Source organism: Bombus huntii, chromosome 5 (genome assembly GCF_024542735.1).
Source record: "Bombus huntii isolate Logan2020A chromosome 5, iyBomHunt1.1, whole genome shotgun sequence".
Lineage (NCBI taxonomy): Eukaryota > Metazoa > Arthropoda > Insecta > Hymenoptera > Apidae > Bombus > Bombus huntii.
Genome location: NC_066242.1, coordinates 4,837,995 through 4,861,759, shown reverse-complemented (window position 1 = coordinate 4,861,759; position 23,765 = coordinate 4,837,995). Strand labels below are relative to the sequence as shown.

General features: G+C 41.0%; 1 protein-coding gene across 1 annotated transcript; it reads right to left on the bottom strand.

Moving 5' to 3' along the window:
• Window positions 1-5,509: 5,509 nt before the first annotated feature.
• Window positions 5,510-23,424, bottom strand: LOC126865796 (uncharacterized; the record flags this gene model as incomplete). The annotated part of the gene is made up of 3 exons (XM_050618693.1): window positions 5,510-18,215; window positions 19,128-19,238; window positions 23,069-23,424. Coding segments are annotated over 3 exons (708 nt in total), but the record flags the coding sequence as incomplete, so codon positions are not given.
• Between the last annotated feature and the right edge of the window lie 341 nt (window positions 23,425-23,765).

Here is a 23,765-nt window from a genome sequence, read left to right as displayed (position 1 = left end):
ACACACGTTATGTATGGATAAAAAAAAACTAAACTAACCTATTTGTAAGCTAAAGAAACGTCTACACTCTACACAACTATCCACGTATGTAAAACGATTGAAATAAACGAGCGGTTAAAATTATTGTTTAAAAAATAATAAACGTATTGAAAAAATTGGTGGCGTCGTAGATGTAACCTGTCACGGTTTCTCTCTATTATTCGTTTTTTCGAATTTCGGTTTCTATTATTTCCAAGTATCCTTTCCACGAGAACAACCGTAGAATAGCGAATGGCAGAAAGTAGTGGAAAATTAGCATCGATTATCGTTAATCGAATTGAAGAAATTAAAATCGCACAGACGCAACCCTGTCGGCCGTCCATTTTCCAAAATTTCGCATCCGCGCAAAAAGCCCTCCCGCTTTTCGCCAGCGAAACCATCAAGAGGTATGACACGTTACTTTCCGCCTAACATTTTTTTTTCTTTTCTATTTAATAAGGATCCATTATCGACAGCTTTTACCACTAATACCTGCCGAAAAATGGACCAGACGAGAGCGGAAACATTCGACGCCACGCCAGTGTCCCTCGCCGCACAATTTCGCTCGTCCTCTCGTACAAATCCACTCTCTTCCTCTACCAGTTCCCTCGCTTCCTACACGTTCCCTTGTTTTCCTGGATCGTGTTGTTGCCAGAGCAAACAATTGGAGCGGGGACATTCCCAGAAGAGACGAGGGCGAGAAAGAAATTAGTCGACAGAAGAACATAGAAGATATGGACGGGGGTAGGTATGGTACAGTATCGAGAAGTTGGATGGATCGACAGAACGCTGCCGACTTTCATCTACTCCCCCGAACGATCTTTGTTTGTCTGACTTCCCGCAGCTTGGTTTTCCTCGAAGAAGGAGCAAGGGGGATGGAATCAATGAGAAGGAAACTCGTTTGCAAATATCTCGGTAGAAACGACGTTCCGTAGTCGACGATCAAATCAATTTTTCCCCTTTGCCACAGGATGTGGTAGATTCGTAGCAATAGGGTGAAGCATCGGTTCCGTACACAGTTGCGACAGAGGACGTTTCACGTGTGACGCAAGGCAACATCGAAGTTTCAAAGTCAAAAGTTTGCAGATGAGAGTACAAAGGGTAAAGTTGAAGTAAAAACTGCGTGTGTTGATCAAACGCGGTTGCAGAGAATAGTTCAATCTACGTATCTCAAAACTTGTTGGTTTTTTATGTCAAGTTTGTTCGAAACGCGTAAAAGTGGAAACAAAAACCAACAAGTTTTTGTTTCCCGTATGCATTCAACGAGTGAAAAAGTTAGCAATAAGGTGAGTTTCCAAGTGACACGAATTTTCTTTCAAAACGTTCGTCGTTATCAATCGCACTCTTCGCTGTTTCCATCGAAATTGAACCGTGGCAAAGTCACATCCAGCTAATTGTTTCGCTTTCTGCCTGATGAAGGAACTTTAAATTGGATAAGTCGACCGACACATGCACCCTGTAGGGAAGATAATTGCGTTAGCTTAAACAACAGCCAATAAGGCCACCTATTATCCGTACAAACATTTTTCTCCGCTAACGATCAAACTTCAAGAAACCTGCCCCCATCCCTTGATGTAGACGTCTCTCGACGGTTATTCTACCGGAGTCATCCAATAATGGCAGCTGCGCTTTGCACTTTCTTCGAAATCGTCCTTTAAAACGGCGAAATTAACTCATAATGTAATTTAACGTTGCATTAACGTTACGTTAATCACAATGTAATTTAACTCAACAACCGTCAACTCGGAAATTTATTCCATTTCCAATATTTTTCGATATTTGTTCGTCGTTCCTAGTTCAATTTAGAGCGCGATCGAGCTCCATTTTCACTTTCTGCGGAATAAGAACGGAAATTAAAAGGGATCCGGAGGAATGCGTCCCGACGAAAGAATTAAGATGGAGTTTTCCAGGCAACGGAAGACAGAAAGCTATGGGAGCGCGAGTATATAAAGAACAATTAAGGCGTCTTTTTTTTTCCAGCCTTTAAATGAAACGCAAGTCGGTTTCTCTCTTCCTTCGCTGCACGCTGCTGCCTATCGTTCCCTCTTTCTTCCACTCTCTCGCTGTTTTACGCCTGGATAATAAATTTAAGTTAATTAAAGCCGATTGCTTGTGGAAGTTGCCTCATTACGTAGATGGAAGGTCTATGCGCCGAATGAAATCGCAACACAGAAACAATTTTGTTTTAATTAAATGCTCCTAGACGGAAGAATGTATAGAACAAAGGTGGCTCTTTGAATAATACTTAGTCCGGCGCGTCTACGTGGAAACCGGCGCAGATTCTTTGTTTTATTGCGTTATGATTTCGTTCGATACTCCACGAGAACGTTACATTGCGAAAATGCAATATTCCTTCGCATTCCTAATTACCTACCTTATATTACGAGCTTTTAAATGTTCGACGATCAAGGTTTGCGATGAAATCGATTTCAATTCCTATATTGCGTTTTACCTTCGACAAAAGCTTCGTGCTAAAATGGAGGCGGAACAACCTCCCTATCCCCGAAACACCCCTGAACTGCGGTTACAAAGTAATCGTCCGAGGGTAAAACGAACTAGAAGCAGAGTATATCGCCGCGTTCAATCTTCGCTGTGGAAATCCTCGTCCCTTACAATCTACCCGTGGCAGGCAGAAAATTCACCGGAAAACATTTGTCCAGAGACTGGGATCGTTCTAAGTTCTAGTTTTCTACCGAGGAATTTCGTGACATCGGCATTAATATTCCCAGGATGGCGTTTTTCTGCATCACGGAAACGCTTGATTTAAGCACATTTTTCTACAGCTGGAACATGCTACTCGGCTTCCTCCGGCTTTCCTTACTCGCTCTCTCTCTTCTCTCTCCCTCCCTCTCCCTCCCTCTCCCTCTCTCCACACTCTACCTCGAGATAACGTATTTAATAAATCAAATACGCCTTTCTTTTCCGGGTTTATAAGAGGCGTGAAAAAGCTAACGATATCATACATGTCGGATAACAAGTCCTCTCGGCGTCAAGATTAATACGTTCCTTGCGTTTTCCTGCTCAAACGCCGACTTAGCATTCACGGGGTAATCCCCGTGCTTTTCCCCTCCACGAAAATCACCATACTCCCAGTTACTGATTTTTAAAACGAATCTTATTAACACAGCGCCATTTCTTTCGTCCCCATTTTTCTCGTATTTCTCTTCCTCGTTTTTCGCACTTCACCGCCTTCCCCGCTTCTTCTTTTTCCTTCTTTCCCCATTTTTGTAGTTTTGCCTTTCTCTTTCGTGGAACTGGCAGATTTCTCTTCAAAGCGTCGCGAACCCGGAATGAAGCGGAAAGGTAAGCGAGAAGAAGTTGTTGGAGGAAAGTCGAGGGAATTTTTCTTCCAAAGATCGACAACATTCGATTTAACATCGCACTCCTCGACACCGAGAAACGCTGTAGAAACCTCTCGTAAAGTTAGTCAACAAAACGATACCGCAACAGCGGCTAACCGGAAGAAATGACAGCCAGAGTTCTCGAGTTCATGAATCGGCTAATCGTTGGCAGAGAAAACCACGGAAAAGTTGCAGGGCTGTTTACGGCTGCCATTTACGGCAATTTCATCTGTAAATAATTTTTCCGGGTCGGTCGCTAGTTGGCCGAGAATGGCAAATACGTTGGTTGGCTGGAGTATCGGCGAAAGGAACGGCACGAATGGAAGTTTGCGGGTTAGGTTTATGACGATATTCGTTTGGCGCGCAGTTACCAGCAACTTCCTGCAGTGGAAACGTTCGCGAACGATTTGTGTTGGTCAGACGGAACTTGGCAAGATCTTCTTTTACCTCGCGCCCTGAAGAATGTGTGTGTCTCGATATTTAAGTCGCAACCAGAGCATCCCCAAGGGACTATTAAAATAACGAAATTTTCTACTCGTTCCGTGGTTCCTGCGCCCTCTATTTTCAACACTAATACCTCGGAATGGTCCCATTAAAAATACCATTCCTGCTCAGGATATTATTTCCTTCTGTAAGGGATACTTTATAAAAGTAGGATCTTATTCACGCGATATTCGATACCGTAGGAGAATACAAAAAGGTACTTTTCCAGAATACAAGTTGGTACAGTCATATGCGCTTCTTGTATCTCGCGGATTACCATATAACATTTACGGTATTGCACACTGTTTCCTGAATTTAATGACCGAAAATGCTGCCGTTAAAAATATTGTTTCCGCCTATATACAGGGTGGTTGGTAACTGGTGGTACAAGCGGAAAGGGGGTGATTCTACGCGAAAAAAGAAGTCGAAAATATAGAATAAAAATTTTTCGTTTGAGGCTTTGTTTTCGAGAAAATCGACTTTGAATTTTCGCTCGGTACGCGTGCGGTACGTTATAACGGATCTCACTGTAGATCGTTGTCTCGATGGAAAAATTAAAAAAAAAATTTTTTTATTCTATATTTTTGACTTCTTTTTTCGCGTAGAATCACCCCCTTTCCGCTTGTACCACCAGTTACCAACCACCCTGTATATCTTCTGATATGGAATTTTCTGTAGAATAAGACGAGATATATAATTACATTATCGATTTGAAATTATAATAGGAATATCGATATGGAAATATTATAGCGCAGTAATTATGAGGATATTCTTAAATTGAAAGTATTTCATCGTTCTTGTTTGTTCGACCAATCGCAGGGAGACGTAGTCGCTAGGAGAGACGTCAACGGGAGTCGTAAATTCCCGTTACGATTATAACAATCGACACCACGACTTGATCGATCCCCTGATTTCCGTTGAGATAATAGGGGTGATTGAGTTTGTATAACACTGTGATTCACAGAATTATAAATTATATATTTCCAACACTTAGATTACACTGATGAGCATAGATAGATAGATAATCACTTATCGCACGAAGATAAGATAGATATGTACGTTAGAGCAGGGCTCTTATAATTGGATTTAATGTATTAGTGGACGTAGCACTATAAGATATTTAAGAGAGGAAATGTATGCTCGACAATACCGAGACCGACTCTCGCGTTATGCTTAGACTGCCCCGATAGGCATTAACGTTAGACTCAGTAGTTGACGTTTCCAACGATGTAGAAGAAGTGAAGTTGAGTGACGATGCTGTGTCGGAGGAAAGCTAATGATGGGTGTGTCTAGCGCACGGGACCATCGGATTTGTTCATGCCATTTTAGGTCAGGAAGTGAGGGCAGTATACATTGTCTCGGATTGGACAAACGGAGGTTGGTGTACTAGGAAGGGTCTTAACCGCCCTCGATAGAAAGTTGCTAGTAGGAAGCATCGTACGTGAGAAAAACTAACTTTCCCGTGTCAAGCCGTAGTAAACAATAGTCTTTAGAAACTGATTTAGAAAAAGACATTTGTTGGGTCTGAAGGACCTTAGCAGGCAAGTGACTCGGGTTTATGACGGGTGCTTAAGGCTATTGAGGGTACGCCGTACGGAAGAGCGGACATCTGGTGTCCGTCTGGCCCGCGGTGTGTGACCTGGGCCAGGCAAAGAGTCGCCCGGCGTAACAGTTCTAGAACAGTAATTTTCAAATGTACAGGTCGATACAGTTACATATAATTTTTACGTGTCATTGATTTCCAACTAATTCCCATAGTATTCGACATACGCGCACATTTTTCAAATTAATACATCGAAATGGTTTCATCGAATATAGTTTCTCTGCTGGAAACACGAGGACTTTTTTAAAAGCTAGTCTCCAAGAGTGCACTTCTCGAATGATATTAATGTCAGGTTCCTGGCCGTAATATTCGATGCATTTCCGATTTTTCTTAATCGAATGCATCGTAACTATTTCGCTTAAAATATTTCTGCGGTAAAAGTATCGTGCCGCTTGGAGAGGATCGCTCTTGCAGATATAAGTCGATGCAGCTGTATACGATTTTCGCATCTTATTAATATCAAGCAATTCTTCGTAATATTTAATACACTTTCCACTCTCGCCTTTAGTAATTCGCAGCGATTATTATTCGTTCACAATTTGTAATCATTTTCATTAACAAGGATATCAAATGGTATTTCGAAAAACTAGCTTTCGAAAGAACAAGTTGCCACACTCTGTATGCACACCTAATTAGTTCAACCTCTAATTACTCATACGTAATTATGTAATGCTATGTAAACGTGTTTTTGCTAATGAATAAATTTCCCCCAAAACGATCGGTGCCGTCCATATAAATATGCAAATAATTTCTATCTCGTCTACTCGGCCTGGAAATCCACATCCATCGGCCAGAGCCGATCAATTAATCAAACAACGTTCCGTTTATTAGTCGATTCCCATGCTAAATCGTGCCTTTTATTCGACGAGTGACTCGTCAACGCAGAAAAAGACTCAACGCAGAAAAAATGGTATTCCCGCGACTTTATCTTTTGTCGATCGATTTACGAAAAAAATATCGCTCGTTCTTCAAAAATTACTCGTTCTTTAACAAGCTCGATCAGTTTCGAGAAGAGACACACGACGAAAGGAGAAATCTACAGTCAGAAATGACGATATACTCGACGAAGAAGGTCCCCGGCAAACTTCAACAGCGTTATCTCGCAAAGTTACGGTTGCCAGGTTGGCGTTCGCCACTTTTTATCGGCAGGAAGTCATCTAAACAGTTATCCCTCACACTTTTAGACGGATGAGTCGGAAGTTCGTAAAGTTTCATCGGAAATCGGTGGACGGGTCTGCTGAAAGCACAAACATAATTAAAAGTTGCGCGATAAACAAGTTAGTCACGACTGTGTCGCTAACACTAGTTGAATCGTTAAATTTTTTCTTCGCGCCCTGGATGACACTCGTTGAACATCGCAGTTTGAATTTTATCGCGATGCTTTTTAAAGTCGGTAAATTTATTATTATCCGCATTGCTGTTACTGTTGTTGCAACTGATATAAAAAATACACGAAAAATGATAACACACGAGTAACGTAGCGCCGTGTAATGTGTAAAATGAAACAATAATGGAAAATTTAAAACGAATTTATAGCACGTTTGAACAACTTGATTTTCATCCCGATATTGTATTTGTTTTTGGCACTTCGCTTAAATTACCGAGAAGTCTCCTTTCTTATTGCCTCTAGTAGTCTGTTCAATTTGCAAAATTCGATGGACAGAACTTACGCAGCATTTTAATATAGATTAAGATGACAAAATTGAAAAACAGCCTAATAATAAAATAATCATACGAATCAAGGATTGAAAACCTAACCGATCGGTTAAAAAAATCATGGCAACCGAAGGAACCTTTCTCTACATTTCTCGATTCTACAAAGAAAGCAGCGCTAATTGCCCCAAAGTAACACGATACAGAGTAACCGATAGTCCATCCAACATCTCTTCCTAAACGATACACACTTTCTTCGATATATCGAGATACCTCTTCGAAGGTCTCTATTGGTCTCCACGCACATCTAGGCAAGAGTATCAAGCATAAAGAAGACCACTCGAGAACCGAGTCGCTGTAAAACTGTTTTGATGGACGCTTTCCCCCTCTTTTTCTTCGTTCTCGAGCGCTTTCCCAACATACTTCTTCGCTCGAGACCCTTTGTCGTTCTCTTAAAGGAGCCCGGTTATCTGGATTTCCAGACTTCTTCCATTTCTTGCTCGGCTTCCGCCGGCTTGCACCACGACGCTCGTACAACACGCCGAATCGCCTCGCTTCTCCTGCCTCCGTTTCCCACCACCGTTTTCCATCCCTCACACGAAGCAACAGCAACGCGTCGTAATATCGTTCCATGCGACATTCCTTGCGACTTTCCTGCAAGCTCCCGGAAATATTGGATTCCGACACGAATTTGAATCCCCCTTCCCCATCATTGTTAAATCGTCGCCGGATACTTCTGTCCCCCTGTTTTTTGTTCTCTATATCCCCTTCCGGAAAAGATAGTCGCGCCTTCTCCATCTCGAGGTAGGTTTTATCGAGGACGTTCACGATACTCGTTTGCGGAATATTCTAACGGATGGACCATGTTTATGGCTCGTACTGGTATGGTTTGGTTTTATGAAGGGATTGTTTCACGAGGCACGGGAAAGGCCGCTCGCTATAAAAACGGATCTGGATGGTAATTTGTTTTCGAACTCGTTGCATACCATTTTTCGTAATTCCTTGCGCTGGTAGCAAGCGGCCATTTTATTTCGTTCGAATCGATAGGCGACTTTTTTCTTCGATGGCTTATCAAAATTGCCGTGTGTCGCCGCTTTAGACTCACTGAACGTCAAACGTGTCAGTTTTGGACAATCGCGCGATACGAACAGTCAATGCTGTAGTGTAAAATGTTTTCGTACCAAACGCCTCGGCTCGCTGTTAAAATGTCGAATTGGAGAAGTTATCCGATGAATTAAAACTTGCACGTTTCGAACTTCTTAAGGGACAATAGTACTTTCAAACACTATGGATATTGAAGGAGAAATTTTGATTGCGAATTATTTAATAGTTACAAACCAGATTTGTTGAATTTGATACAACGACATACCCTTATTTATATACTCTTCGCCATTATAATATGTCAGCTCGAGATAGGAACTGCGTAGTGCGCGAATTAGTTGGGAAAACCGAGTCAAACTGATGCGAGATACAAAGCAGGAAGAGAACAAGGAGTGACAGAACCGAAGGAAGAAAATTATTTCCAAATCAGGAATTATTTCCTTCAGCGATTACGAGATAATCATCGCCAAGTATTATCATGGTAGCCGACAGTTTCCTTTCAAATCGGCTGCTCAGTGAGATACTCGAATATTCTACGTGATATCGAACCAAGAATCGGTGGATGCGTTATTGCGTTTCACTGCTTAGTATTCCGCTACGAGCGAAGTTAAGATGCTCGGTGTCATTAAGCGATTCCCTTTTGTGTCGCTGTTCCACGATGGAGGGCCGCGCAGCCAAGAGCAACTAGTTACTCGATACACCCTTTCGTAGCAAATTCCATCTCTCTCTCTCTCTCTCTCTCTCTCTCCTCGCGTATAATAAACTGACGGCGTTTGTCTTTGAAACTTGCAGACTTCAGCACTCAGGACGACCTACGAAGCATCAAGACGAACAGCCATGATCGCGAGACGATTACTCGTAACCTTACCAGCATCGAGCGAATCTCGTTATGCTTAACCAAGGAATCGGTCCTTTGAGGACAATCGACTGATGCGCGGCTCGCGAGTAAGTAATTCCACCTAGCGTGTGCAACCTGGTGTAATAACGAAACACATTGTGAGAGCGATGGTGGTTCACGAGATAATGCTAGTCTGAGGAGATCCTTAACGGTGGAAAAGATTTAGTCGAAACTTGTTCGAGTAGTTCTTTAAAGCTTTGCTCTTGCGATTATTCGAATTCTCTTTTTAAATAATAGGAACGTTGCTTTCAAGACGAGTTGTTCTACGCGTTTGCTTCTTCGCCCTCCAACTGCCTATCGAGTTTTCTTCACGAGTTAAGCGTATTTGTTTGAAGAAGCTACTCTTTAGGAGAAGGTTAAGCTATTCTATGAATCCTTTTCTTCCGATTATTCGGCTATCTTATCAATTATTCGAAAGATTTTTCGGTGATTTTAAAGTCATAGGAAAATTGGAAGAATTTACTTGTCATGGCTGTTATAGACTGACTGTAAGTACTCGAAATATTTATTTCGTGAATTTGCATTCATTGTACTCGAATTAAATACATAAAAGTAATAGCTACCACTATTCGTACAGCACTTAGAAACTGCGTGAACTTCGACTGTAACACGATAAAATTGTAACCTGTTCAACAAACGAGACAAAGTTTAGATTGCAACGATCCGGCTCATTGTCTCGCGGCGGTAACAATAAGCGATAAGCCGATGACTGTGCAACTGTCACGAAAATGCAAACAGATTTCGACCGAGGAAAGTCTCGTCTTCATGTGACCTGTTCACGATACTTCCAACTGCTCGTTATTTCACCGGAGGACGTATCAAAGACGCTAAAATATTCTTCTACTGTTAATCTTTTAATGTAAATCCTAACCAAGCTCCAGACATTTTCATTGACATCCGACTCGAGTAAATTACCGGCTCATGAAAATACCGGGCCATTCTTTGATATAGCGCAATAGTAAGTTAAATAAATCAGCTAATAATTGTATGCACATGTGCGGCTGCTGGTAATCTTCTTAATTATCATTTATTTACGACAATCACAACTTACGGTACAATATACGGAATAACGAGCGCCAGTTATTATGCGTTTGGTACGAAGTTCCGGAAATATTTCTCAGTCCTTCAATATTTAATCAATATCCCGCATATCGTTGAGAACCGAGCGCCTCGTTGATTTTCTGCCGCTGAGCACGTAGGCTTTGACTGTCGCCATCAAACACACGCAACGATAATACCTGATCATCTACGTATTTGGTGGCAATTCGAGCGATCAAGAATAATTTCTATCGATCTGACATCGCTGTGTGCGTGTATATAATTGACAAACATAGTATACTAGACAAACGAAATTTCTGCACATTCCATTTTAATCGTCAGAGACTGCTAAAGATGCTGAAGAAATCTAATAGTATCGCAAGAAGACACACTGCAATACCGGAAGTCTGGTTTGGTTAAGAATAAGGCTCCAGCGTCACGTAGAACAGCTAATCAAGGTAGTAACCGATGAAGAAGGGAAGTGGCAAATGTAGGATCTCCGGTGTTCGACTTTAGGTTGATAGCAAGGAGATATGGTCGAAGGCAATCGTCGAGTTACTCGTAGAGGCGATACGCGTCGCACGAAACGAAGTTAATCGAAAAGAAGCAATTTGTCGGGAGAAGTACTGCGGCAACGGTGAGGCCCGAAAGAATCAATATCCCTGGTCGTCGCAATGAGCGTTTTCGTGGCTCGTTCCATAGCGAGTTAAAAGTGGATTCCAGCTTTGCCGTGGCTCGAAGCGTGAATGAATAATCAAACGTCACGGGGGAAAGGGGTGGCGGCATGGGGGTCGGGAGTGGAGGCCGGATAATAACGGGTCGGCCATGCCCTTTTGTCCCCGTCGAGACAGATTATTAAACACTTAAACGGCTACGATGGATACGGGCCGTGTATTCGGGGACTGGGTTGTTTGCAGGAAACAACGAGAAACCGTCAGCATCGGAGTAAAATGTTTATTGCACGCTTTCTTTCTCTCCGGCTTGTGTTTGCCGGAGAATTTATTTCGTTGTGTGGTTTAACTCGTCGTTAGATTGAGATTCTTCAGGCAGTTTAATCCTGTCTGTAATATGCTGATTTTAATAATTTGTGAGACTGGTTTGATGCGAACACTTCGCTTTGTCTGCATTCTTTTCTTATTAAGAATTCTCATTCGAGAAGTTTCTTCGTACTGTGTAATGAATATGCGCAAGAGAATTAATAATAAAATACAAATTACATATAAGTATCGTATAATGGTAATAATAGGAATTTTAATTTAGGGATATTTAGGGATTTAATTTCATTAAACTTAAATTTCAAAAAAAGAAAAGAAAACGGCGGGTTATAGAACAGTGACAGTAATTGATACTGTAAAGGTAAGTGATATTAAAAGATATATATTTAGCTTCAAATGTAGGTATAAAGGTAATTTCGCTAACGTAGCATTGATTGACATGGCGCGGAATTTTAAAACTACTTTTAAATGTACTTCCTTGTAACGATTAGACGAGTGTCTTAACACTTTGACTGCCACGCCGAAATCGCATGTTTCGCTCAGGACGCCACGGGAGTATTTTTATTATTAAAAGCATATAATGGCAAAATAATAATACATTGATGATGTAAGACAACATTCTTCTCCAATGGACCGTTTATCTTATTGATGGTCACGCGTGACCACCGTGACGTCTTGGTAACACTTAATAGCGACATATTATAACAAGACTTCGTTTATTTCAACAAACCATTCGCGTTCGTCATTTCGTCGTAAGCAAAACGTCCAGAATATATTGTTGAAACGTGTGGAAGATATTAGAAAACAGTATTTGCTCATTCTATATATAATAGTAAGGTATGTGCACACTTCTAACTTCAATTATATGATTATAAAGCAGCATTTACGATTATTTTCTCAGGTGTGTTTATAATAATATTCGTAAATTACCCCTCAAGGATATGGATGCAAACACAGTGCACCGTTAGATGCAAGATTTGTTCTCATCTTTTTTTTATTGATGTTCTAATAAAAATTTTTAATTGTTCTATGGGGCACTTTTTATTTCAATCTTCTATTTATCGGTTATATTCAAAATGCCCTAACTGTCAATTTTCATACAACTGTCACAATTGTAAGAAGTTCAAACGCTCCGGTCACTAATGACCACCGTGGCGTCACAGAAAAAACCATTGGTCATATATGACCAACGTAGCAGTCACAGTGTTAAACTGCACGACTGCTATAATTTTATTAACATCTACAAAATTCAATATCTGTAACTTCTTCGATAATTCTCCCATTAATAAAACGGATATATTAGCAAAAGAGAATATTTGATTATCGTAATGATTATACTGTAGTGAGGCAAGAGCGAATTCGCGCGATCGTCGTAGTCTCGTTTGCGTATTCGTTGCTTAATTATCACTTTTAATACGTGTAACGTCGCCTCTCGTTTCTTTCTAATTCTCGTCACGTCGACTGGCCAGCAATTCTTTCCCTTTCAATTTGGACCTTAAGCGGCGGGGAATAGTCAAGCATGGGCGCAGTACTTTAATCCTTTATGAAGCGGAAAGTGGCAAGAAACGAAGCTACGTGTTTCGTGTTTTAAAGCATAATTTAAAAAGTAACACGAACGCCTTTTTAGGTAGATTCATTTTCTATGCTGGTTAACAAACCACTGTCGGCTTGGGTTAGGTTTGCTTAATCCACGAACGAATATATAACTTTGTTATTTCAAATATTTGAATATCAGCGGATCTCTAATTGAAAGAAAATTTAACTCGCTCGGTTTCAAATTGCGATAACGTGGACCGCGGATATACACGGTTCCTACCCAAACGAAAATTATTATCCACTCGAAATTCATACGCAGTAGCTACAAAGAATATTTGTACACCGTCACATTCATTATAACGTGTATATATTAATTAATTATGTCCAAGTATTGACATTCATTTAAAATTGATTTTCTCCGCGAAATTTTTCATCGTGCATTGAAAATAAAGAAAACTTTCACATGCTCCCACATACGTTCGAATCCTATCGAGATATCGATTCTGGTGACGGCACTTTGCGGAAACCAGCCAGAGAACCGATTGAACTTGCCATCTCGTCGCGTCATTGTTCAGCCAGCGAACAGATAATCAAACAGACGCTCGTTCCAGCTAATGTTAGCCCTGACTTTGATTCGCGACAGCCATTTGCTTGCCCCCGGTGAAATTAATTGGAATTTACTTATCGGAAAAACGAGGGCAGATTGTAATCTTTCGATAAGTGACAAGATTCGTTTGATTCGATTGCGACATCTTTGCAAGCGGAAGTCGTATCGTGCGGGGCCGTAACAGGCCTGTTTGCATTCTGCTTCGTCTGGCCCGATGTGATTTATAGCGTTACGCGCGTTTAAATGTTCGAACGATCATGCCGCCGCCGCGCATCGTCTGAGTATGATAGTCACGTCGTCCATTGTTCGTAAAGAGGCTAATCGAATGTTAGCGAATGCGATCCGTAGCGTACACACGCGTCCCATGCCATATGGCCTGTTTGCAGATACATGGTGTAACTGTAAATTGGTATTGATATTTGGATTATTCAATAGAAAGTTATCTGTTGGTATCCGAAGAGAGAATTTTGAAACATCAGCGACCCTTTCTAAAATAATTGGCATGTTCCTAGCAAAACCGGGCTTTGAAGTGTAATAAAAACGAAATGTAACGCGTAGATTTGAAAAATGCATTGGCTATCATTTTTTTCTTTTTTTTTTTTTTTGTAGAATATCTGCTATTAATCTGGAAATAAAAGTTCAAAGATATACCCATGCCATGTAAATGTTCCAACGATAGGAAAGTAGATTTGGGAACGAATCTGCCAACGAGCGATTTCGCGAGTCTCTCATCGTGTGATCAGTCTCGATACAGTACACCACTTTTACGTGGTTGAACTTTTCATGCGGAACTTTCATCGGAAGAGCCAGTTACGTCGGTAACTTTTCCAACGGGCGCTCTTTCGAGCTAGCGTTCGGTGTTCGAATCCACTGAAAACTTTCTCCATCGGTGACAACGAAAACGAACAAGAAAACTGTATTCTTTACAGCCAAAAAGCCAGGCAATCGAATCTCATAATTTCGCGGCAAAAGAACGATTATTTGTTCGAACGACGAACATAGTTCGCGAACTGGCGGCGACTGCTGTCTCTACAGTGCTCGTCATTGACAGCGATGATTCCTGCATCGATCAACCATTAGCCACGGTCCCGGGGGTAATTTCCTAAATTAAATTCTACCCAATCCGTAATAGGGGCGATAATCGGTCATGATTTACTGCTAATAGAAATTAATCATTTCCAACAAACTCTCGCGGCGATCCTCCGCGAATGGTTTACCTGTCTGTTGTGGCAGGAGAGAAACGCGAACAACATTTTCCAAGCGTTTCAGCCACAACGAGAAAGAAACGGGTGAACAAAAGACGCGATGCTGAGGGCAGAATTTGTCAACAAGCAAATCAAACGTTGCGCGGTCAAAAGGTTGATTCCCTTAAATTATGGATCTATTGTGCTCGCCGCTTTGCGGCTGGCGATACCGGTAATTCCAAAAATGTGCTTTGAAACGCGTCTTATACATAAAAAACGACGTCGCCGATATCGTTACGGCGGATGAAAAGCGTGGCGGCGAAAAAACTGACGGAGGCCGTGGAGACGGAAGGGAAGGACGAAGAGAAGTAGCTCTTGCTTCTTTCACCCGGGGGAATTGTGGTTAACCGTACGGAATCGGTAGTGTCGTGGAAAAGAGGGTTGTTATAAGCGGCCTTACACCACGCCCGGCTTGGCCCGCGAACTGGGGCGGTGTCACTGTCACGGAATCGATATCTGTTCGCTGCTACTGAATTTTATTCCGCGGATGAGACAAGAAAAGCGACTAGCTCTGCCCCTTCTTTACCGATCGTTTTGTTATCTCTTCTTTTCCCTTTGCTCTTCGTGCATGCACAGTCTGACTGGGAAATAAGGGAGTTCGTCGTTGCTTTAAGTAAGTTCTATAACGATCACAGGTCAATGACGTTTTAAGAATTATGTATAAGTAATATTTTTGCTTTTATTTACAAAAACGAAAAATTAATTTATTACATTTTTAATAACATTAAGTCGTTATCTCGTTGATACCGTTTAACTTTTGACTGAAAGGAAGAATGTTTGTTAAGAAATTATTTGACTTTTGAGTTAGGTATTTGAAATTGTCAACTTAAGAGATTCTTATAGGTATATATATATATAGTTAACCACAAAAATTTGTGCAAAACGTATAAAACGGCAGTTTTTCTAATTGGAATAAAATGCTATAAAATTTGACTGCAAAACTGGTGCGTTCTATATGAAAACAATTGAAAACTGTTTTATTATTGCTTTATGAAAGTATATTAGGAAATCAATATGGTACTATAAGTCTTTATATTTTTTATTTAAATAAAAATGGACCTCTTTTATGAGGCGTCAAAAGCTTTCGTGACTGACTGTACATCACGTAAATCATATTAATCGATGTGACAGTAATTTAATATGTCCGGCGTTTCGTATAATTCATGTACTCATCGTACCGCTGCTGCATATGACTTTCTCGATTAAGAAATTCGCACGTAGATGCCAGTGTGTGCTCGTCCATTCCTCCTATTTCGAAGATTCCAAATTCCAATAAAAAGTTTACTAAAAACACCTATCAGGTGTGTAAGTATCCAGAAGAATGCTAAAGGAAGATACTTAAAATAAAATGAAGAACTTTTACAAATACTGTCAATGTTTAGATTAAGACAGTAGCTTTCCAGGTTATATACTTTTCAGATAAGTTGCACAATACGAATGACAATGGACAAATATTCATTTTTCTATCGACTTGCACACAGTCGAGCTCGCAGAACAAATTCGTTCCACTTATCGACTTAAGGACATTGTATGACGCGTCTGACTACATGGGCCGCGTTCTACTAGCTTAAGTTGGAAAATATGTGCCTTCTTTCACTTCGTTTCCCATCCATGGGTATTGGTCGCTTTACAAGGATCGAACGTCCGACCACGTACAGGGCCATTCTACTCACTCATCTACTTACTGTGCTATTCTACTTCAGCGACGTAGGGTCAACGTACAGGCTACGTACATTTCACGTCTGACTATGTGTCGACTCGTTCTACTCCATCCGTTCTACGCGGTCTGCTTGGAAATCAACGAACTGAGCTTATCTTCTGTTCGTGCCATTTCCTCGTCAAACAGAGCGACGATTCGAGTATACGTGGAACTGTGGTCGCGTAGAACAAAACATTGTCGAACGAATGGAGCATTGTGTAACGAACGTTGAGAGTATCGGTTGTTACGAGGACAAAATCTCAACAACTTTTCTGACGAGCGTAACAAGACGAATAGAAAGCCAAGACCCACGCATGTCCAACGATGCAAACGCGATCCGTTACGTATCAGAAATATCGTGCGTCGTCGAGGGTGAGGCTGTGGCCGATGACGTCACCGAATAAATCCAAAATCAATTTCTCCGGGAACGAGTCCCGGGGCTTTGGCTGTTGTTCATCGTTGGAAACGGCGTCGCGTCGTTGGCCAGAAACATACAACAATTTTTCATCTCTTATCGTTACCGTGGACGCGCCGTCACCGCGTGGCAAAGCGGAAACCAGTGACAATCGATGCGTGCATGCGGAGTACCGAACCGAAAGGAATGAAAACGGCCAGAGAAGAAAGAAAGGAGAGGGAAGAGCAGACAGAAAGAGAAGGAAGAAAACGAGAGGATATTCGTGTAACGGAATCGACGAGGATTCAGGTTTGTTAAGTCCCTCGCTTAAAACTTTTGTATCAATATTTATCTCTAATTGCTTGGTTGGAACGAACTACGACGCATTCTACAGCGAGCTATTAACAAATGTTTCCATCTGTTAAAGTTGTATAGTTAAATCGAAGCAGACGTGTACGCCACAACACCTAGCGATCACGCAAATCGACAAAGCCACGAAACCAGCTAAGCCGACTTATTCGCGCGATTATCTATTTGTAGTTGCCTGTACGAAACAGTTTTCCCGATTTCGTGTAATATTCGGCTCGACGAAGTACGTAATCCTGTTATATCGAATATATTGACCCACGGTGTAACAATATTACAAAGAATCGTTATTATCGATTGGAACTGGTGAACTGAACACAGCCGGATGCCATAGCAGGCCTTATCCACACTCGTTTATTTCATCCCTTGCTTCGATTCCATCTACCGCTCTTGCTCTGCCGATAGGTAAGCTCATCCAATTACCGAAAATGCAGCTGTGTACGCTACTACGTTCCGGATATTGCTATTTTTGAGACCGACTCGCGTTACTTACACGTCACGCGATATTCCTTTCAACTTCTTTGCAGAACGTTCGAGGGGATGGTACTCCTGGATATTATCATCGACGTTATTTGCAGTGCCATTAAAGTTCAGCGATCACTGTAAGCTTTCGTATTCGATGCCATTAACACATTACGTTCCGCGCCAATTCCGTCTGCGCCATTCAAATTCTCACATTTATTAAATAAATTGAGTTCCATAATGGTTAATGCCAAATTACTAATTATTTAATTTTGCGGTTTCTTACGCGAATAGACCAGTTCTACGTCTCATGAGAAAACACACATTCATATCGAAAAGTAAAATACACATAATACGCAGTTTCCCTTCTTGCCATAGGCAAAATATCAAACTGCTTGAACGAAAAAGTCGCGCAGTACGGAACGTGCTAATATCGAGAGGGACGAGAAGATTTGCTTCGCAAATCAAACCGACTTCTCGTCCAGATATTCCGTAAGAACACCCCTTTGGAGTTCTAGCGGCGTAGAGCCAGCGTGTTATTTCATGTTGTACCTGGCCCAGTCTCCGAAAGATTCAACCGTATCGGCATATCCTGGCGGAAGTTGAGGTCGCCGTGTCGCTGATGTGTCGTATTTCCCGAGGGCCATGTCGATCAGGGAGAAACTGCATCCGGCGTACATGGAGGCGCAATCATGGCCCTCATGGCCTGCTTTGTGAGCTCTGCTATACGCATGATGCTCCTCCGGCTCATGAGCGAACAGCCGCTTCAAAGGGAAGCTGTAACAATCAGCAGGAAGGAAATGGAAGGTTGTCGCTTGTCTCTGCGACTTCGAGGAACTTGCCAACTGCGCGCGGTGGCGGATTACGAGAAATCGAAGCGGATCGATGGGATCTTACTACTATTTATATCGAACAATGTCAGGAATTTTCGAATGATCAATTCGGTAGAATGACAGCGTTTTTTCACATATTCACTGCACTAAAATTTTCAACATTCATTGTACTTTGTTTCTTGTATACTTTTGTACGGTATATTTAACCTTTTGCGGATGTCGCTACAGTGGCGACGTTTGAAAGTTCTTCCCAAAGTCGGATGTTTTCACAATACTAGCGGTAAATATTTATTACTCCGATCAGTTGGTAGCGCCAGCAGAAAAAGTCAAGCAGAGTTTGGCTAATCTATTAACTAGTTCGTTACATCGTAAGAAATGATAAGTTTAGCCCGAGCTGATTAATTTATCATTATACAACGACTAGATGTTCGTTTCAATTATGACTTCCTTGATAGTTGCTCTAAAAACGAGAAGAGTACAAAAAACATCGAACGAAATGCGCGAAAGTGATCTTAGTATGTATAAAATTCGACGTGATTTTTTGCACGAGCAACGAGAGAATAGCGTGACTTAGGCTACATAGGGGTTGAAATGCGTGAAATATCCACGAAGGGCAACCTTTTAACCTTATTTGCTTAATAAAATTCGTCTCCATTGCCTCGGTCCGCCTCTTTCTCCGGCGAAACGAGATTATTCCGAAATCCCATCGATCCCCGACTAAAGCCCACTCCCTCGAATCCGAATGAAGAGGAAGAAAGGAATCGCGGATGGGAAGCGGGGAACCTTTCGAATCCGCGCGCTGCTGGAACTCCTTTTCTTTTTTACTCCTTTTCCCTTTGCCCTCTGTGAACCTTACGAGAATGATATCCTCATCATCTCTTCGATGAGAGTGTTTCCTTTGGGCATCAGCCGCTGAGAGGCCTCGCAGAGCGCTCGGAACACGCACGTTCTCCCTTCGAAGTTCATCCTGAAAGAACCGGAATATTAGAATGGAGAAATAAATCGGGAAGAGAGAAGATATCCCGATCGTGATCCGAGTTACCGACTATTCTTATGTTATATCGGCATAGATGTGGGAGGAAAATTAGAAACGATGAGTAAATTACGGATCTCTGTGCGTTTGTGAGAAATTTAAAGATGCAGGAACCCGCAGAATGCATATATAAAATAAAAAATTCAGTACTCAAATAGATAAATAAATAAAATATTCAAAGAAGAAAGATGAAAAATGTTTTATGTTAATCGATTTAGTCGCGTTATAATCTTCTGATGTACGTAATTGTGATAGATAAAAGCTGGAGTCGTAGCTGTTCGATTCATTCGTAGTTTTATAATTGAAATGCATTTGGTTAAAAATAAGAAAGTACCCGTATACTTTTGGACGATTATGTACCTTTAAAATAAATAATTATTTCCAGCATGGCGAAAAATATCCAGTAAAAAGTTTACTAATACTCATATGAAAACACGTAGTAACTCGAATTTTCTCTTGTGCACTGTATGTGTAAAAGTAATATGTTTTTATATAAAATAATATAAAAATGGATTTTGTAGCAGAATTATTTGCTAATATATTCATAGCAATATAAGAAATGTAAATTAGACCGACAATGAACCTTTTAATAGAATGGAGACTAGCAAAAAATGCAGACTGTGTTTATTTCATCCCCATTCAACTATTGAAACGTGAAAGAAATGTCGTGAGAATTAAGGGAGGCGATTTCGAGGTAACGCATTTTAGGATTACTCGACACGAAAGAAAAGAAAGAGTGTGGACGGTGGCAGAACGCGTATTAATGTATCCTTTCGGCGATGAACAAGCGTCTGGTTGCACGTGGGGACGGATAAAAGGGGCGGCACGATGTTTTCTCATCTGGCCGACCCTTCTTCCAGAAAGATTAAAGTTTCCTTTGAAGCAACGTTTCAAAAATTCGTTGCGCGCTCCCCAATAATTTCACCCTTGATTTGAGTGGTCGCCAAGTTGCGATCGATCTTAGAAAGTTATTATGCAGGGTAAAGTATGAAAGTTCCTGCGACCTATGATCCACGTCGGCATGTATCAAAAAATGACAAATTAAATTTTTAGAAATATAACGAAGGAGTTATTCGTTGCGATAGAAGAAGGCTATTGACAATTAGTCCTAATCTTTTTTTATAAATTCCCAATGACTTTTTAATTTCTTAACGTTATTGGCGTATTTTTTTCAACAAGAAAAATAGATTTAAAACGATATCAAGCTTGTTTGCACTTATTTATAGAAATCATATTTTAATATCAAGCATGTTTGTATTTATTTGCATTCATTTGGCAAGGTAAAACTTTTTCACGATACTGTAACAAGGGCTTGGACTTACCCTGTTTGCGAAATATTCTTCGACATTAGTCGGAACTTTTATTGAAATACGTAATATTTACTCGAGGGCGCGGAGGGTTGGAGAAGAGAATATCGTGAAGGAAACGTACGGCCGCATGAAATAAAGTCGTATCCTGTGATCACCAATTCGGATAAATGCTTGCCATTAATTCAGAAAGATACCTTGAAAGGGAGAACAGAGTCTTGCGGGAGCGAATCGAAAGAGACTGGCTGAGATTACTACTAGGATGGTTGCTGAGTTCGCGCAGGCGATCTCCTTGCGTGTTACCTCTCTCTTCAAATTGTTTCATCTGTAATATTATGGTTTTCCTTGACGAGGCTTGTCTACGTCCTATCGCCCAGTTTATTGGAATTTCCTTGTTAATTGCCTTCTAAAACGCACGCCCATCCGATGCATACGTGAAACTGCGATTAACCTAATACTATACGATACATCTGCCCTTCAATTTGGTACTATTACCATCATAATACATCAAAGGTGATTCAGTGGGCCGTTCCAACAGACACTCCAAGTATCTGATTAACGCACAAACGCAGTCACGCGCTAATTTCCATAATTCCTATTCGACAATTACACACTCCTATTTCTGCGTAGAAATAACCAATTCATAACATTCCTGATTTCAACCTATAGTTACACGATGGATAGTAAAAGCTTTCTGACAATTTTCTCGCTGAAGATAAATGCACCACTACCAGGTGAAAGCACGGAATACGCGAACAAATAGGAAGCCATTTTCCTGCGCCCAAAATTGATTCTACACGCTGGATAGAGGTAGTTGGCGTAACATAACGCAACAGTGGTTTTCAAGGAGACGGTTCACAGTAGTGTTAAAGCTGGTTAAGGTTGGTATGAGACAGAAGACGGCGCATCGTTCAACGTAGAATCGCTGCTGGGATACTAGTTGGAGTTGTTTCTGAATTATCCTGCCGGATCATTTCTCTCTTTCAGGGCCAACGACTACAGCAGAAGTAGGTTTCCTTTATTTTTCTTCTTTCTTCGTGTCCTTTTTTTTATAACCGGATACTTTATGTCCAACAAAGACGAGGGAGGCGGTTTGATTATTTTCCTTGGCCGAGATAGAAACAAAATATCATAGAACGTATTTGACGTAATATTACATAGAACTTTTTTGGAACACGATTCTCGGTTTTGTTTAGTTGCGATTTCACAAAACAAGTCGGGCAAGAGCAATGGAACCGATATTTTTCTTCGTCTTACCGTCAATTTCAACGCGCTTAGACACTTTCATCCGCCGAATTCCCTTCTGTCCGTCAATACGTCGACGTTTTACACTAACGCGACCGAAATACATCATCGCAGATGACACGGGAAAAAACTGAGACGGCTCGACGGCTCTCCATAAAGGCGGACGACTATCGTTCGATCACGTCCAGACTCCTAAAGCCGCCGTTACATTTTATTATAGAGGCTGCCACTCAGCCCGGCGCGAAAATTTATTCGTCTCTACGATTTTCAAATGGGAGAAGATCGCCGCTTTTACGCCACCAAAATGGATACATCCTCTTGAGGATACTTTATAGGAGTCAGCAAAGGCTCTGTTTAATTTTTTATCCTGTATGCTATCATCTTTCCACTTTTCTAGCTAACTTATCCACACGTCTTTTACTTCTGGCGGCAGAAAACAATCGTAGTATAGCAAATCCGGCAAATGTGGAAATTGTTACGGTGAATACGTATTACTAGCGCACGAAAATATCCGAGTATTTTCAATAATAAAACTCCCTATTGCTTTGTCACGGAACATAGATCGACTACTTGACAGCCAAAGTAGTATTCCATGTGTTTTTATTTCTCTTCGACCCCATTACAGCACGCGAAAAAAACGTCATAGAGCGCTTGTTCAACGATGTAGGAAAGCGTTTCGCTCAGCAAAACAACGTGCTACTTCATTCTAGACGACGAATCACGCACTCTACTGTCTTTTTATACCATTAGACATCGCTCTAACTTAAGTCCATTCTGACCTCACTACGCGCAGGCCGCAGCTACTTTTCATCCACATTTTCACTCTTTGCCTAGCTCAACATCAAATATTTTCTCCGTTTTGTGGCTTATTAAACGAATTTACGACTACCGAAATTATTCGGCAGAATTCTTACGAATGACGAGCGATTGCGAATTAGATATACACAAAAATATATAAAACATTCGAGCTGTACAGTATCTGTTGTTATATCTAATAGGTGACACAGAGCTTTGCCTAGGTTCTTCTTGTTTAATTATTTTCTCAAAAATCGGAATTTCCGTAAAAATATGCGGTCTAAGTGTAAAATACGCTGATATTGTTTTCCGTAAAACAGGACATCGTGTACAGTTTCTATTATTTTATATTTAATGACTGCCTGCCTGCCTATAATCTTAGCTACCTTCCTACAAAATTTCTGCTCAGCAACTTACGCGTTCATAATGGTCTCCAGTTTGTTGTAGAGTTGCCTTCGATGTCTACGTTGCAAGTAATAGTAGTCTGACTTGTGGTACTTGCTTTTCCCTGGTTTCACGTAATATTTATCGTTTCTATGCCATCCGGAATATTTCACGACGTTCTTGTTGATCGCGTTCGCCGTCGAATGATGACCATATTTCTTCAGAGGTTTAATCTCATCGTGTCTCAATTGTAAAAGGGGTTCTAGAGCCGGCTTGCTTTCGTTTGGTAGGTCGTACGAGATACCCCAATTGACTCCCTCCGTGAAAATGTTATCGTCCGGTGTCAGAGTATGCACCGTAAGACATAGAGCGATCTGCAAATAATAGCAAAACCATCAATGTGAATTATTGAGATATAATTTTGTGTGCTGGACTGGGTTAAATGCGTAGTAGAGATACTTGTATGTGAGTGTCAGTGTGTGGAGGTATGTGTGTGCGCGGCGTCTCGAAAACAGATGAATGTAAACTGTGTTCAGTCTGTTAACAGTCGGGTATGGAAGAAAGTGCTGAGACGCGTGCAAGTGTGTATCGATGAATATCTTAGAAATCGTCCATAAAATAAATATATAACTATTCTAATTTTAATTGCAAGTGTAAATTTAGTATTCCTATAACATTATTTCGGCTATCAAGATCCACAATTCACATGACAAAATCCACATGACGATTA